Here is a 15,029-nt window from a genome sequence, read left to right as displayed (position 1 = left end):
TAATACTAGTATTATATTGAGATTCAACAGCAAGTATTGGCAGCTAATGATGCTGTAAGGACCAATCAGCTCCCAGAATGCTGATAGAACTGCTCTCAGAAACATCGTGTGGGTCAGAATTATCAAACAGATCCAGGGCAGCAAACAGAGACGGATGAAAGCGCTTTTAGTTTTTCCCACATTCTGTTTTTATTTTTTCCCGGCCTCTTCATTCAGATACAATAAAAGCCAGACACACTTTTTTCCCCTTACTTTATTGTTTACAAAATACCAACATAAAAACATAAAGGAGGCGTTGTGATATTGCTGTGTGGGTGTGTGCGTGAAACAGAGGAGCAGGCAGGAAAACAGCATTGAAACAAATGCTCCACCCCTCAGTCCCAGACACAGAATGGGTTTCGTAAGTCAGGAAAGAGAAAGTCACCTTTACATACTGCAGACAGAAGAGCTGGAACACGTCATATGATGAAGTAAAAATCACATTAAATAAAAAGAACCAAAATTATAATACTGCGGTATAAAGCAGCTACACGTCCACCTGTTAGGAGGAGGAGGAGCAGGAGGAGGAGGAAGGGGAGCGGGGCAGCACAGGAGTCGTTCTACACATACACAGGTGGACAGTTACAGTCAGACACGATGCTCATCGACCTGCGCGGGAGTCAATCGCTGCAGATCACTAAATAGTAAAGACATGAGGAAGATGAGGACATGGCGAACCCAACTCCCACCTTTCTCCCTCTTCAGAATATACAGACACACCGTCCTCCTCCATTCACACATGCAATCAGAGCACGCTCACTGTAGTGTGTCCAGATCAGCTCGGTTACTCTCACTGGAACCCCTTTCATGTCTAAACAGCACAGCAAGGCATCGGACACATATATACATATGTATGCAGACTACAATCATCTGTTTGAAGAGCAAAGCAGATCCCCAACACCCTTGTTGTACTAAAGATGCTTCAGGCTACGAGGCAGGGAGGGATTTTAAAAATTAAAAAACACACACACACACACACACGCACACACACACACACACACACACACACCGAAGAAGGACCATTAAGAGAAAGTGACAGCAGACGCGGCGGCGATGAGCTGATTGAGGATCGTTGCTGTTTGACTTGTAAATCTCTCTGGGAAGAAAACGTCACCTGAACTAAAAACTTCCAATAAAAACACGTGAATCCAGCGGTCCGTCCCTGCCGAGTCTCCAGATGTCGACAACGACGAGCCGCGGAGCCTCGCCAGCTTTACCTCACTATCTGACATGTATATTAACATAAACACAGCCGAGGAGGAAGTGACCGCAGCGTCGGCGGACCGGATCTAACCACACACACCCTCAGGTCGGGAGCTTCTCTGCTCAACTCTGCTGCGCTGGTCCACCCGAATGGCTTTATGCTACTGGGGGGGGGGGGGGGGGGGTTACACAAACGCTCTATCTGCTCACCGCAGGAATATTAAGAGGTTGCACTCTTGACCAATTTGAGATGTTACAAGATGCCGTGTTTAGATGGAGCCGTTTCCCTCCGTGTCTTAGTTCTGAGGGAGCTTTGTGGCGAGAGACAAGGAGGACGAGGTGGAGGGGGGGGGGTCCGATGGCAGGGTCTAACGGGAGGAGGGAGGGAGGCTGTTCACTGGGCGGCGCTGCTGGCGGCGGCGGTAGCGCCGAAGGTCTCCTGAGAGGCGTACACCATGTAGAGGAAGCCGTCCTGGTCCCGCTCGCGCTCGTACACCTCGGAGATGGCCGCCGACACGGACACCATGCTGTGGCCGTTGACCAGCAGGAAGAAGGCCTGGTTGGAGTTGAGCTGGAGGCGCCTCCTGGTGAGGAGAGGCAGGAAGTATAACTTAAAAGGAACAGAGATTTTTATAAAACCAAGATGCAGGACAAAATTGATGGAACGTTGTGTTTCTGTGAAAGGAATCAATTTATGGAACAATCTGAACAAAGAAAACAAAGAATCCAAATCAAACATTACATTCAAAAGAACAATTAAAACCTGTATGTTAAGGAAATATAACGAAAAATGTTGAGTTTGATTGACATACCCGTAGGCGGTGGTAATTTTATTTAATGTTATTTTAATTTTATTTTAGTTGTTTTTATTCACTTAGTTTTTTTTAGGTTTTTTTTATTATTATTAATTTATGTTATTTGTGAAAGGGGCAGATCAGATAAGATTCTTCTTCTTTCTGCTCCCTTTTCATTCATAAGTTAGGAACATTTGTATTTGTGTTTGTATTAAATTGTTTTGTTTTTTTGAATGAAATAAAGAATAAAATGAAAAAAATGAAATGAACCGCAGTGAGACGGAGACAACGGCAAGCGGGGACGTGGACGGGAGGAAGGAGTGAGAGAAGTGAGAGGGGAAGGAAAGGAAAAGAGAAGTGGAATGGCAGCAAGAGGGAACAAGGGAAACAAAACAGACACGGAGTTAGAGATGGAGGAGAAAAAGGAGGATAGATACAAAAAAAACCAAGGGGAAAGTGAGAGAAAGCATTTAATAGAAAGGGAATGAGCAGATGTGAGTGGAAAAGAGGTAAAGAGGGGTGTGTCTTTAAGGGAGAAGCAGGAGGAAGAGGAGAGGCGTGTGCCGCTGTACCTGATGATCTTGATGAGCTCACTCATGTTGACGTGGTCCGGCACCAGGAACTTGGTCTTGTCCAGGATGGGCAGCTGCTTCTCTCCTTTATACCGCTCGATGATCACCTGCAGAGGCAGACGGAAACTTCAGTCACGGATATCAGACTGGAGGTTGAAGAGAGGAGCTCCCACACTCTTAGGGCACTTTTCCACTAGAACCTACTCAGCCCGACTCGGCTCACTTCCACTCTGTTTGGTTCTTTTCCACTAGGGGTCTACCCGTGCCAAGTAGATACTTTTTCTGTAACTTCTCTGCTGAGGTTCTAAGCGGCTGAGTCGGCTGTATCTGACGTCATCACACTACAGGCTACCGATTGGTCGGAGGGTTGGAGTCAGACGTCTGAGTCAGGAGGTGGAAATCAGTGAAAGAGCGACTCTTGACGGCGGCTTCTTGTTCATTTTGTTCGACAGGCAATGGCAGCTCAAAAGTCTGTTCTGGTGCAACTCTGAGGTGCAGATGTTCATAAACCTGGTGGCTGAGGAGAGAATTAAAAAGGGATCTAGACGGGCGATAAGGAACGATCAGATCACTTCATAGCTGCTCGCGGCTCCAGCTGACTTTTCAGCAGCGCCGAGACAAACCAAAAAAAAAAAAAAAAAGAAGCTTGAAGCTTCTCTCACTCTCATTTTTTTACTTGATATGGAACACAAGCCACAGACCCAACAGCACATCTATCATCTCCTCCAGGTTCTACATCTTTAGTGTTGTTGTCTTCGTTTAGATCACACAATCAAATACGTCACAGCAGCTTCGCTCCAACCTCCTACTTCTGCTCCAGGTGCTGGATTGTTATGGAAAAGAAACCAGGCAGAGTTGAGTCGAGCTGAGCCGAGTAGGTGCTAGTGGAAAAGTGACATTTGTGAGCGTTCAAATGCATCGGATCAATGAGCAGCTAGTGACCGAGACGGGCTCGTCTTCACGAGGACGAGAGGCAGATAAGAGGCTGTTTTAGTTTTTGTACTTTTGTCATTTATTTACGGATCTCTCCCTTTCATGTTGGCAATGTGGTCAACGTTTGGGAGATTCTCCAAAAACCCGCCATGAGCATCGCTCCGTCTCCTCCTGCAACAGCTGGATATTCACCACAACAACCAGTTCAGAGACAACCCACCCTGCAGGGAGGCTGCTCGTGTCCCACACTAATCCCCTGGCTGGCTTCCACGCAACATCCCCATCTCTCAGCCGCTCGCTTTGAAGTCAGAGCAAAACCCGTCCAGCGCTCTGCACTGGGACGTGGTGTGATTTCACCAGCTTTTTTTCATACTGTATACATTCTAAGAGCGACTATGTTATAAGCGCTTGTGGATTCAGGCCATTTAAACAGTTAGTCCAGGATTTTTAGGGGAAGTGTTACACTTCCCCTAAAAAACACACTTCAAGTGTATCATCAGGACTCCACGCTGCAGAGCTGAAGCTGAGTTAAAATCATTGTAGCATAAGTAGACAAACATCATTTGACTCCATCATGCTGTAATCTTCATTAATAATAAACTTTTAATAATAAACTTTATTTATATAGCACCTTTCAGATGAAAGTCGCAGCTCAAGGTGCTTTACAGTAACAGTACAAATAAGGAACAACAACAGCAAATAAAACAAAAAACACAAATATTTAAGTGCAGTGATATAAAACATAACCCTCACAAAATTCAGTTCCAAATTCCTTCACAAAACAACTACGAAGATAGGATAATATAAAAAGGAATATAAAAATTGAATATATGAATATAAAAAGGTAAAAATGCTGCACGAGTCGTAGGCATATGAAAAATAAAAAGATAACAATATCAACAAATAAGAGTACAAGATAAAAATGATCATATAAAAACATTTAAAAGTAATGCACACAGTAAAAATCAATGATATATACGGTAGATAAAAGGAAAGTGGCAGCTAAGGCGCGGTTATCTTATGTTTAAATGCTTGAGTAAAGAGATATCTACCGACTCGGCTTCCCTGATGTTTTTGGGCAGTGTGTTCCATAATTTTGGGGCGTAGTTGACAAACGCTGCATCACCGATCTGCTTTTGTCTGTTTCTGGGAGCTTCTAATAACCCAGCAGCTGATGACCGCAGGGTTCTTTTTGGAACATACTTTGTTAGAATGTTGGAGATGTAGCTCGATCCTTGTCGGAGATGTAGCTCGGTCCTTGTCCATTTTACACCACAAGCTGCCATCAAAGCCATTTCCCTTGTTTTAGGATTAAAACATTTACCATTACTGGATACAAAAATCATCAATATTTACTACTAACACATGTAAACCTATTTACCATATTTCCTTGTGAACCTAAAAGGCATATCTAGAGCACTATGCAACAGTCTTAGACCTCGCTTCATTTACTTTTTTGACCACCCATATTTACTTTCTAGTTTTTTTAAGATCCTAACAGGAAGTCTTTGTTCTTCATTCTCTCTGTCTGTTCTCTCTTTTCCTGCTCTGCCCAGCTGACCTCCGGCAGGAGGGCCCCCCCTTATGATCCAGGTCCTGGTCCAGGTTTCTTCCTCCTAAAGGGGAGTTTTTCTTGCCACTGTTTATGTTATGTTTATATAATAATTCTTCGAAGGTCCAGTTCTGGGTCTCTGGAACGATCCTAGAGACAACTTCTGTTGTAATAGACGCTATATAAATAAAATTGAATTGAAGTCCAGGAACCTGGTTATAGGGATGGGCGGTATGGACTAAAAAATATATCACGATAATTTCTGGCATTTATCCCGATAACGATAAAAATTACGATAAAAAAAATACCAATTCAACTCCACCTTTTTAACTATAAATATATCTCCACATTCAGTCTTTGGAATCCCCAAAACACTGCTCTAAAAGATACTAAATGCTACTAAACTACACCAATTGAATTGAATTGAATGCGCAAATGAGTCTGCAATTTTTCTCTGGGTAAAGGTTTTCTTACCGCTGGCTTTCGCAGTAGACGCTGCTGCTGCTGTGTGCATTATCTGGCTGTCCTCGTACTCCGGTTTGTGCTGATGTTTGAGGTGGTGGAATAAATTACTTGTATTGCCATCCTTTGCACTCACTGTTTTTTTGCAGACTCTGGATATAATAGATGATGTTTGCTCCTCGTCACTCTTTATAAATCCAAACCAGTTCCAGATAATGGAGCTGGAGCCTCGTTTAACAACGAGCTCCTCGCTCTCAGATCCGCCTTCCGCCATGTTTGTTACACAAAAACGTCATCAATGGGAATTTATTGTTTTTACCGCGAGATGACAAATTCTTACCGTGGGGAATTCTTTTGGCGGTATATTGTGAACGGTAAAATATCGCCCATTCCTACCAGGTTATATTAAACATAATAGAGGGAAATCCTAGTGAACACCATTGCAAACATTTGTGTGAGACAGATGTCCTTACAAGTGTGCTTGGATATTGACACTTGTTGCACTTTTTGTAAGATGCACCCAGAGATACAACTTAGTTTGGCCTGGGGGTGCGTATCTCATAAATATATATGCACTAAAAGCCCACTCTATAACATTAAATTAAAAACTGACCTACAACAACACATTTAGCCTCAAAAGAGCCAACTCTGGCATCCAGCTGTGTATCCATCCATCCATCCTAGGGCTGGGCGATTTTGGACAAAAATAAAATCCCGATTTTTTTCTCTGAAAACCCGATTTTCGATTTCGATTTTTTTTGGTAAAACTACAAAAGACAATGGAATAAATTGTTTCAAATATTTTATCTTTATTTTTAAAGAAAAATAGCTAACAAATGTCCCTATTGGGAATGAAGTGCAACTGAAAGATACTGTAAATCCTCCTTGAGTTTAGTAAAGTGACAACATTTACAATTTTCTTGACCAAACAAAGATGACTAGACGAGCTCTGTCTGTAATGCAGCCAGCTGCAAAAAAGGAAAAATCGATTTTCCGATTTCCTTTTTTTAACATCGATTGTGATTAATAAATCCGATTTAGATTTAAAATCGATTAATCGCACAGCCCTAATCCATCCATACATACATTTTCTACCGCTTATCCGTTACCGGGTCGCGGGGGCAGCAGTCTTAGACTAGCTAACGGTGTCTGCCTTCGTGACAGGTAGAAGTATTCCCTGGATGCCAGGATTTGCAGAACTTGGCATTTTTCAGTCGCAGAGAAAAAATATTATGGGCTGTTTTCATTTGAAATGCAGAACTGTCAATGTCAGAGGAACACACGTAAGCTGTTCGCACTGAAGAGCCGAGTTAACGTCTTGTACCGTGGTTGCATGCAGTAACTGGATTGACACACGCTGTGATACGTTTTTTGAGGAGCACCACAAAGGACCGGGGCAGCAGAGTTACTCTCACCCTCCTTTCAGCACAGTCACCGATGCAGGACATGCCCACTCCATCAAAGTGTACGTTTCAAATCTAACAATGTTACGCCAGTGAAGAGCTGGGAGGTAACTGAGATGTTTAATATCTGTAAAATGCATTTGTGAGGTCTTGAGCTGTCGGTGTGGTTCATTCAGCTGCTCTGGGATCCGTCAGCGAGCGTCCTCAGAGGACCGCGGCGCCGCGGCACAGGAAACAGGACTCGGCTTCTCAGAACTCGGAAAACTAACTTAATATTCTCCGCAATTATTGTATTCATGTACTTATTTCCTTTCATAATGTGACAGTGCACATTTTCCTCCTCCCAGAGTTGAATGCGCGTGTGTCTGGCAGCAGCTTTAAAGGATGTCTCAGCTGATTTTAAAGGATCTCTCCATCTTGCAGACATAAGAACTGGACCGTGTTGGTGGTTCAAGTCTGGTAACACAGATTGCTGTTTGCTGTTTGCTCCCTCACCAACATTCGGCTTCATACCCCCATGATGTTTGCATGAATACACGTGCACGCCACAACCCCCATCACAACACAGACCCCTGACCAGCAAAGCGTGGTGCTAACTAAAAATCAGTAGGAAGCATCGGTAGGAAGTGTTGCAGAGAAAGAAGTGCATTGAACCAGAACCCTAACCCTAACTGCATCCACTGACTCTTGGTCTCTAGATCTTTGGAGAACTGGACAATGTTTGCTGTGCCTTTACAATCAGACATACCTCTTTTTTGTCTAAACACAAGCTTGTGCACCTCTTTTTTTGCACTTACGAGGATGTATAAAGTAATATTTCATGAAAGCAATACATTTGAGAAGTCTGAAAACATGAAACTGCATGCTACATCCACTTTATTTTAATAATATTGCCTTGATATACCGGTAGGTATATTTGCACCACATTTAGGGCCTATGCAGTCGGGATGATAATTACTATGCATCTATGATACATTTATAACTGAATTTTGCTGTTTAAAATAACAAATTCAATCAAGTTCCTAGACATGCTTTGATGTCGGCTCATGAGAATGCTGCTCAGCTGCAAGCTGCATCCTGTCTGTCAGCTATAATCTGTCTGCTCCCCCCCCACCCCCACGGGCTTTCATTACAATGACAGAGTGCATCTGCCTCTGGTCGTAACACATACGATGACACGGCAGTATCTGGCCCCGGGATGGCACTCAGGACATGCACACACGAGTGAGAGGAGGCCTGCATGCTGCAGCAGATGGGAGCTCTGCTGATACTCTATCTCAATACGATAACAAGAGCAGGTGAAACGCAAGGTGTGCTTTTGTTGATTCGTAGTTGCTAGGAACCACCGGAGAGCTAGCGGATCAACAAAAGCCCTGGCGCCTATTGGTCATCAGTTCTTCTGCTAGTGCAGACTGTTCAGTTCACGTTAAAACCAGAGACGAGAGGAGAGAAGAAGAATAAAGCCCATCAAATGACATGTAAACATGGCGTTTGGGAGTTCAACCAGGAAGTGTGTGTCACCGGCCTCCGTGCTGCTACACTCATAACACTCCTAAATTGAACACAAAGTTTCAAGCCAGTGAAAAAAGCGAATCAACTTACAGGGATTTTGTTTGGGTGCTGCTCCCGGATCAGTCGGACATCTTCTACTCGCTGTTCTGTTCATGGAAACAAAAGAAAGTTTAAAGGCCATGAAGGAAAATGAAACTGCAAACTTCATGAACAGAGGCGAATCAAAACAAGCAGCCAGTCCTGCTTAGTTTGCATGAAGCCTGGTTGCACCTTAAAACATTTGGTTAACAGATGAGGGTGTGTTTCTGCGGGTCTGGCAGGGTTTATGTGTGTCACTCGGCAGGGAAATCTGCATTAAAAAAAAAAAAAAACACAGCTGAAACTGGACTTTTCTCCTTCTTTTTTTAACTCTGATCTTTTGTGGAAACATAAATGTAAATGAGCATAATGAGATTACAGTCAAGAGCTTTCATATAAAGTAGAACAGAACATCTGGTATTTAATAACCTTCTTATTTCAATAAGGCTCTCAAGTGAAAACATAATGAGCTTTTCTAAAATCCACTCACACTGTGAAAGCATTGCTCCTTGTTTGTTGTTGTTTGTTTTTAAATACCAAGGGAGCCCATAATAAACACATTTTGTACTGCACTTTTCTAGTTTTGCTGTGTTGGTTAACTGCAAGCCGCATGAGTGCTTGCACACATTCATACAGCTCTGCAAACCCACCACACTGAGGAGAGAGGATGAGAGTGGTGGGGTGGGGGGGGGGTGGAGCATGAAACATTTCTTCATGGAAAATTACGACCGGTGCCTCATTTCCTCCTTTCTGTCTCAGATATGTCAACTTTAATCTGGACTATAAATAACCAAATCTGTTTATTTATGAGCTTGTGCAGAAGTAGACGGCGAGAACCTGCCTCTCTTTGTTGATTCTTAGAGAAAGAAAAGCAATGTAGCACGGTTTTTATTAAAAAAAACTCCATCCCTATTGTAACTTCCTATGTTTCAATGATGTCTAACCACAAGCCCCAAGCAGACTTGAACTGCTCCACATACTTGCCGCACTGCTTTCCCAACCACCTGCCTGGATAATAGGATGCTGGTGCATAATCTTCCTTTGCCCGCTAAATGTCACAGCAAACACAAACGCTTGTTTGAAAACACGGACACAGAGCCTCAATATGGCCCATCGCGGTGTGGGCAGCGCAGCTCCCTCCGAGACGACAACGGTGCCCTTCATGCAGGAACACTCACTATTCAGCAGAGATAACCGCTTCGCTCTCAGAGACGTTTCGTTACTCCACAGAGCCGCATGAAACCGGCGAGACAGGCCGGCGGGTTCTGTGTCGCTGGGGCCTCAACATTTTCTTGAGAGCGTGCCAGTATCTCTGTCTCTCTCAGAGCTGAGGCTGAGGTCTGGACTTTGACTGGAACACCTTGTTTCTTTTCTTTTTCAGCCATTATGCTGCAGATTTGCCAGTGCGTTCAGGATCATTGTCCCGTTGCATGATCCAATTTCAGCTAAGCTTTAGCTCCTGGACAGATGGTCTTCAGGAAGGTGCCACATTATTGATGTGTGTACTTGCAGCTGAAGCACACTTCCTCCTTTTCTTAGTGGATTGGGTACTAATCTGCTTCTTACGGTCGGCCCAAGCTGAAAGGTTTTTAAAATCTTAGAATGTGAGGGATTACACATGATATTTCAAGGAAAGAAAAACGAAACAGAAAAAGCTGATTATTCATCAGTTCCTATAGTGTGTGTGGCGTTGTAGCGAGACATCATGTTTGATTCTATTCATCAAAAACAAAACAGTGTTCTGACTTTAAAAAATGAAAACCTGCAAAACTTGAAAATTCATGAAAAAAAAGGGTGTGATCAAGATTTTCTTTCAGACTGATTAAATAAACTTTACATCAATTTTCATCAGTAGTTCTTCAATTAGCTCATTTTTCAGACTGGGTGTTCTCATGCTCTAAATTACAGTTTACCATGTGTGTCAGTATTCGTCATCAGGAAGGAATGAACCCAAACAACAGGATTCTGATTATAACACTTGAACATATTTTACAGTGTGAGATCAGTAAAACCCCAATGTCCTTCAGAGCAGGATTATCACTCCCCACACACCTCCCGCCACAGGACAACCTGATAAATTAAGCTGTAGAACGATCAAGGCAACCAGGACTTTGCACCATAATTATCAAAAGGGAAGAATCAGAACCAAAACGGTCCTGATTATCTGGTGGCATATGGTCAACTATAAACACGTTTGCACGAGCCAGAATTTTCCACTTCTTAAAAACCGCAGTGAAAACACAGACTTCGATGGTCTGGAAAAATCTTTTATCAGTCAAAACAAGTGCCAGGAACTAAAAGTTCCTGGCACTTTTGGTAGAAATGCGGCTTCATCATAATACAGGTCCTCCTCTCAACAAGGAAAATGCAAAAGGTCAGTAGGTCACTAGCACAGCTTGTGATGAGGCTGATCACATCTTCTCTCCATGACTTAAGTTTAAAAGAAAAAGAAAAAAGGAGACCACCATACACACAGCAGGATAGAAATCCTACTACACTTTGAACTTTGCCTGATTATGGACAGAATCATCTGGTTAGAACTCAGTCAGGTGGACGGGTCCAAAGGTCTGAGCCCGGTCGAGTCAGGACAGCATGACAGCATCACCCCCAGATGATAAGAATGGATTGCTTCATTAAAGAATATAAAACTATTTTATTTTATTTTTTTAAATATATGATTTTGCTCCTAAAATCCCAAAGATTCTTTGGTGGCTGTTTGCGAGCGCTAAGCATTCACTTGTCAGCCAATCGGGACGGTCCAAGCTTTTAGTTACTGTTGCTCCATCTTGTGACCTGCCACTAACAAAATATTTACTCAGAAGAAAAACTGTGCCCACTGTCAGAATGTCTAATTCAATCACCTGATTAAATGTTGCTGCCAAATGTTTGTTTCCTGAAGAAACCACTTCCATTAGAGACAAGAGGAAATGCATAATGTCCAATTGCCTTTCAGTCAGGAAAAGGAAGGCTTTGAGTGTGTCAGTCTCCCGTGACCAGAGTGAGACACAAAGGTCCTCTGACTCATCAATTCTCAAACAAAAGAGGAAATATACACATATAAAAACTGTGAAGAAGTTACTCGAATAGCCTTGGGGGTTTTCACATTTTTCTGCTGTCATAAACCAGGAATTTTTCAGTACCACCCAGAACAACATGAATACTCCATGTCATCTCATTACATTATTACACAACATATTATGTAGCATTTCTGTCACTCTCGGACCTTTCACCCAAAGCCAGGTATATAAAGTGTCATTGTATAGACTTGTAAAAGCAAGAGATTGGCAGAGAGATTAAATAAAACATTTAACTGTGAGCCGGTCAACACCACTGCTCTATTAGCAACTAATATATATAAACTGATGATATTCACACGGCTGCCTAAATAAGCAGCTGTGAGCATGTGGTTGTATTACAAGCTCTACTTGCGCAAGTCATCAAAACATAGTTAATCACACGTGACATGATGTTTCTCCAGCAGTTCTCCCTCACATGCTTATGTTGTCAATGTCTATCATAACAGGCTGCTAAAGCATAGGCCAGTTATTCTTAGTCACCCGGATATTTTCCATGGCTGCACGCCAAATTTCAACACATCTCCCTTGAGGCTTGTTTATTGTTTTTATTATTAATTATTATTACTACTAGTTCTACTATTTCTAAGCTCAGGACACATTTAATTGATCAGATTACCTAATGATATTTCTATATTTGTTATTTTTTTCTATTCATGCTGCTGTTTATTTGCTTTGTCTTTGTTTTTAGACTGAAATCATGTATTCTGGATATTTTAAATCTTTGTATAATCTTTTGCTGTATTTTACATAGGTAGAGGCCTCGTATAAGCCCCTTGGGCTTTTTGCCTGAGCCTAGCACATTACCAATCTCTTTTTTTACATTTGTATGTTACCTGTTCTGTTTTTTATACTGTGCTAAATCTAAATCTACTACGTGTATTTGGCCTTATCTAAAAATGTGAAAAGTAGTCCACCATTATTCTCCCTTTGTAGGTTACTAATATTTTCTAAAATCAGAAAATAGACTGATGGCCAGCTTTTTTTAAATGATTTTAGGCATCATAATAAATAGTTGTCCACGATTTCAGGGAGTTAAAGGGATGTATTGAAGCTCCTGTTCAGCTTTCAGAGCTCACCAAGCAAAAGTGAAAGCACAAATGTGCACCGAGGCTGTGGCCTTCCCTCTTGCCAGAAAAATGACAGAATATAAACCCTACATGTTCAAGAGACTTTCTCAAATTCAAGAGTTAGGACCGTAAAAGGCATCTTTTCCCCTTCCACACAGTGTCCCATCCCCCAATCCTGCAGCTCTCCTGCTCTCAGCTCTGCGTTTCGACAGCACTTTGTTTTTCTCCCACTGCCCTGGCTCCAGTAAAGCCGCGTTCCATTTGTCATCGGAAGTCGGAATTTCCCAGTTCCCAGTCAGAATTTTCAACTGGAACGCCCCACGAAGTGGGATTTCCTACTGGGAAAGTGGGAGAAGCTTCACCACCCCCGAGTTACCATTCCAAGATGGCTGCCATTCCCAGTTCCCAGTTCCGATTTCCGAGGTAAATGGAACGCGGCATAAACAGCAGGGACGGCAGGACTGCAGCAGAAACAAGTCACTGCTGCAACGAGTCACTGGGACACTGACAGTATAATACTGAGCTGCAGCAGTTACATAAGGATAATAATGATAAAACAACATGACCAAGGACCTACCGAACGTCCTTCTTTGTTTGAAGGTTTTCTCTGACGGCATGTTCACGTCCACGTCCACCCAGACGGCAACCGGAGCCAAACGGGGGAAACTATAGAAAAATTTAAAAACGATTTGTTTTTTACAAGGTTAGGAGCCGGTGCTGGGCTGCTAATGTTCTTGGTTAAAGAGTCGAGGAGGGGGGGGGAGTTCGGAGATTCGGCTGGATGTCGTCGCTTCCTTCTCTTCGTGTCTGTGTGTTTCTGGCAGGACGGAGCTCCAGCAAGCAAAACAAACCTGTCACGTGACCCGCTGACGTCACCCGCCCTCGCCCCGCCTCTTTTAAAATGGCGCCGTGTAAATACGGTAAATACCAAATACAAGCTGATGAAAACCTGATTACACAAGACTGAAATTAGAAATGGGCTATCTTTAAAAATGAATGACATTCCAAAATTAGAAATCGCTAATATTATTTTTTACATGGATACAATTGACAAATCAGTGTCCCTCTTGGTTAATGTCATTCTCTAACTGGCTAAATATCATATACACTATTGTAAGTGGAGAAAAATGAAGCCCTCTTGCCAATGTTTTTTAAATGATTTCAAAAGTTTTTTTGTCTCAATAAAAAAAATTAAGTCAAATAACTACAAAAAAATTAGTAGCCGATATATCAAAGTATCTTTTATTTTAAGTCTCTTTTTGAAATGTCGATGCTATTTGCTTTAAAATGCCTTACAGTTTTTTTTGTCAGATTGAACTAAAGAGCCAGTTAACGGCTGCACTACTCTCTAAAAATACATATTATTTATTTGAATTATTTTGTTAATTGTTAACTTTTTTAAAGAAAAATTGCCAATGAAACTAAATATAGCTGTGTTAGCCAGGTAGCTAATGTGTCAGATCTTCAATCAGCCAGTAAACAACAAGAAATAATCCACAAAGCAGATACAGTCAAACTGGTACAAAATGGGGGACTAGTACCATCTCTCCAACTGACTCACAAGTATATATATATATATATATATATATATATATATATATATATATATATATATATATATATATATATATATCTATATATATATATATATATATATATATCTATATATATATATATATATATATATATATATATATATATATATATATTTGATTGATTGATTGATTGATTGATTTGTTTATTTCGAACACATGAAAAAATATAAGATTTAAAAACAAATTCAAAACATACAGAAAAAAAAAAGCAACAACAACAAAAACGTAATAAAAACAGGGGAAAAAAAACAATCATATATATATATATATATATACTTACATAAATATATGAATTTACAGTCTGATTCAAAATACAGTTTTGGTCTGCATAATTACATTTTATACCCATGACAACCATGTTTGTGTGTGTCTGTGTTTGTGTTTCCAGCACCATTTGGACATGAAGAAACTGCAGCAATGTATTATTTTATTTGTGAGTATCTGTGTTTTTATTCACGTTAAAGCTAGGCAATGTCTTGTTGTAGTTGTAAATGACATGCTGACACAAATTAAGACAAATGAGAATCAGGCCTTAGTTTTCGTCATCTTTAGAATTAGAATTCAAAAAGAAGAAAAACACTGCTTTTATTGTTAAACAAGAGTAAGAAGAAACAAGAACAGTGGGACAAGTATTTCAAAGTTTCAGGCAGTCTAAAATGACAAGCACAAATGGGGGACTAGTACCATCAGTTATTAAAGTGGGAAATAAAAATGTATTGCTAAATTGAATTGCAAAATAATT

At 41.4% G+C, this 15,029-nt stretch overlaps 1 protein-coding gene across 1 annotated transcript; it reads right to left on the bottom strand.

Annotated features, from left to right (window-relative positions):
- Window positions 1-235: 235 nt before the first annotated feature.
- map1lc3b (microtubule-associated protein 1 light chain 3 beta) lies at window positions 236-13,521 on the bottom strand. Its single transcript, XM_061721145.1, has 4 exons — window positions 13,270-13,521; window positions 8,561-8,616; window positions 2,609-2,715; window positions 236-1,826 (listed from the first exon to the last, which is right to left on the bottom strand). Exons 1-4 carry the CDS (start codon window positions 13,307-13,309, stop codon window positions 1,637-1,639), a joined length of 393 nt encoding a protein of 130 aa, XP_061577129.1. The 5' UTR covers window positions 13,310-13,521; the 3' UTR covers window positions 236-1,636.
- Between the last annotated feature and the right edge of the window lie 1,508 nt (window positions 13,522-15,029).

This window comes from Cololabis saira, chromosome 5, assembly GCF_033807715.1.
Source record: "Cololabis saira isolate AMF1-May2022 chromosome 5, fColSai1.1, whole genome shotgun sequence".
NCBI classification, from domain to species: Eukaryota; Metazoa; Chordata; class Actinopteri; order Beloniformes; family Belonidae; genus Cololabis; species Cololabis saira.
This window is presented reverse-complemented; position numbering and strand designations above follow the sequence as displayed.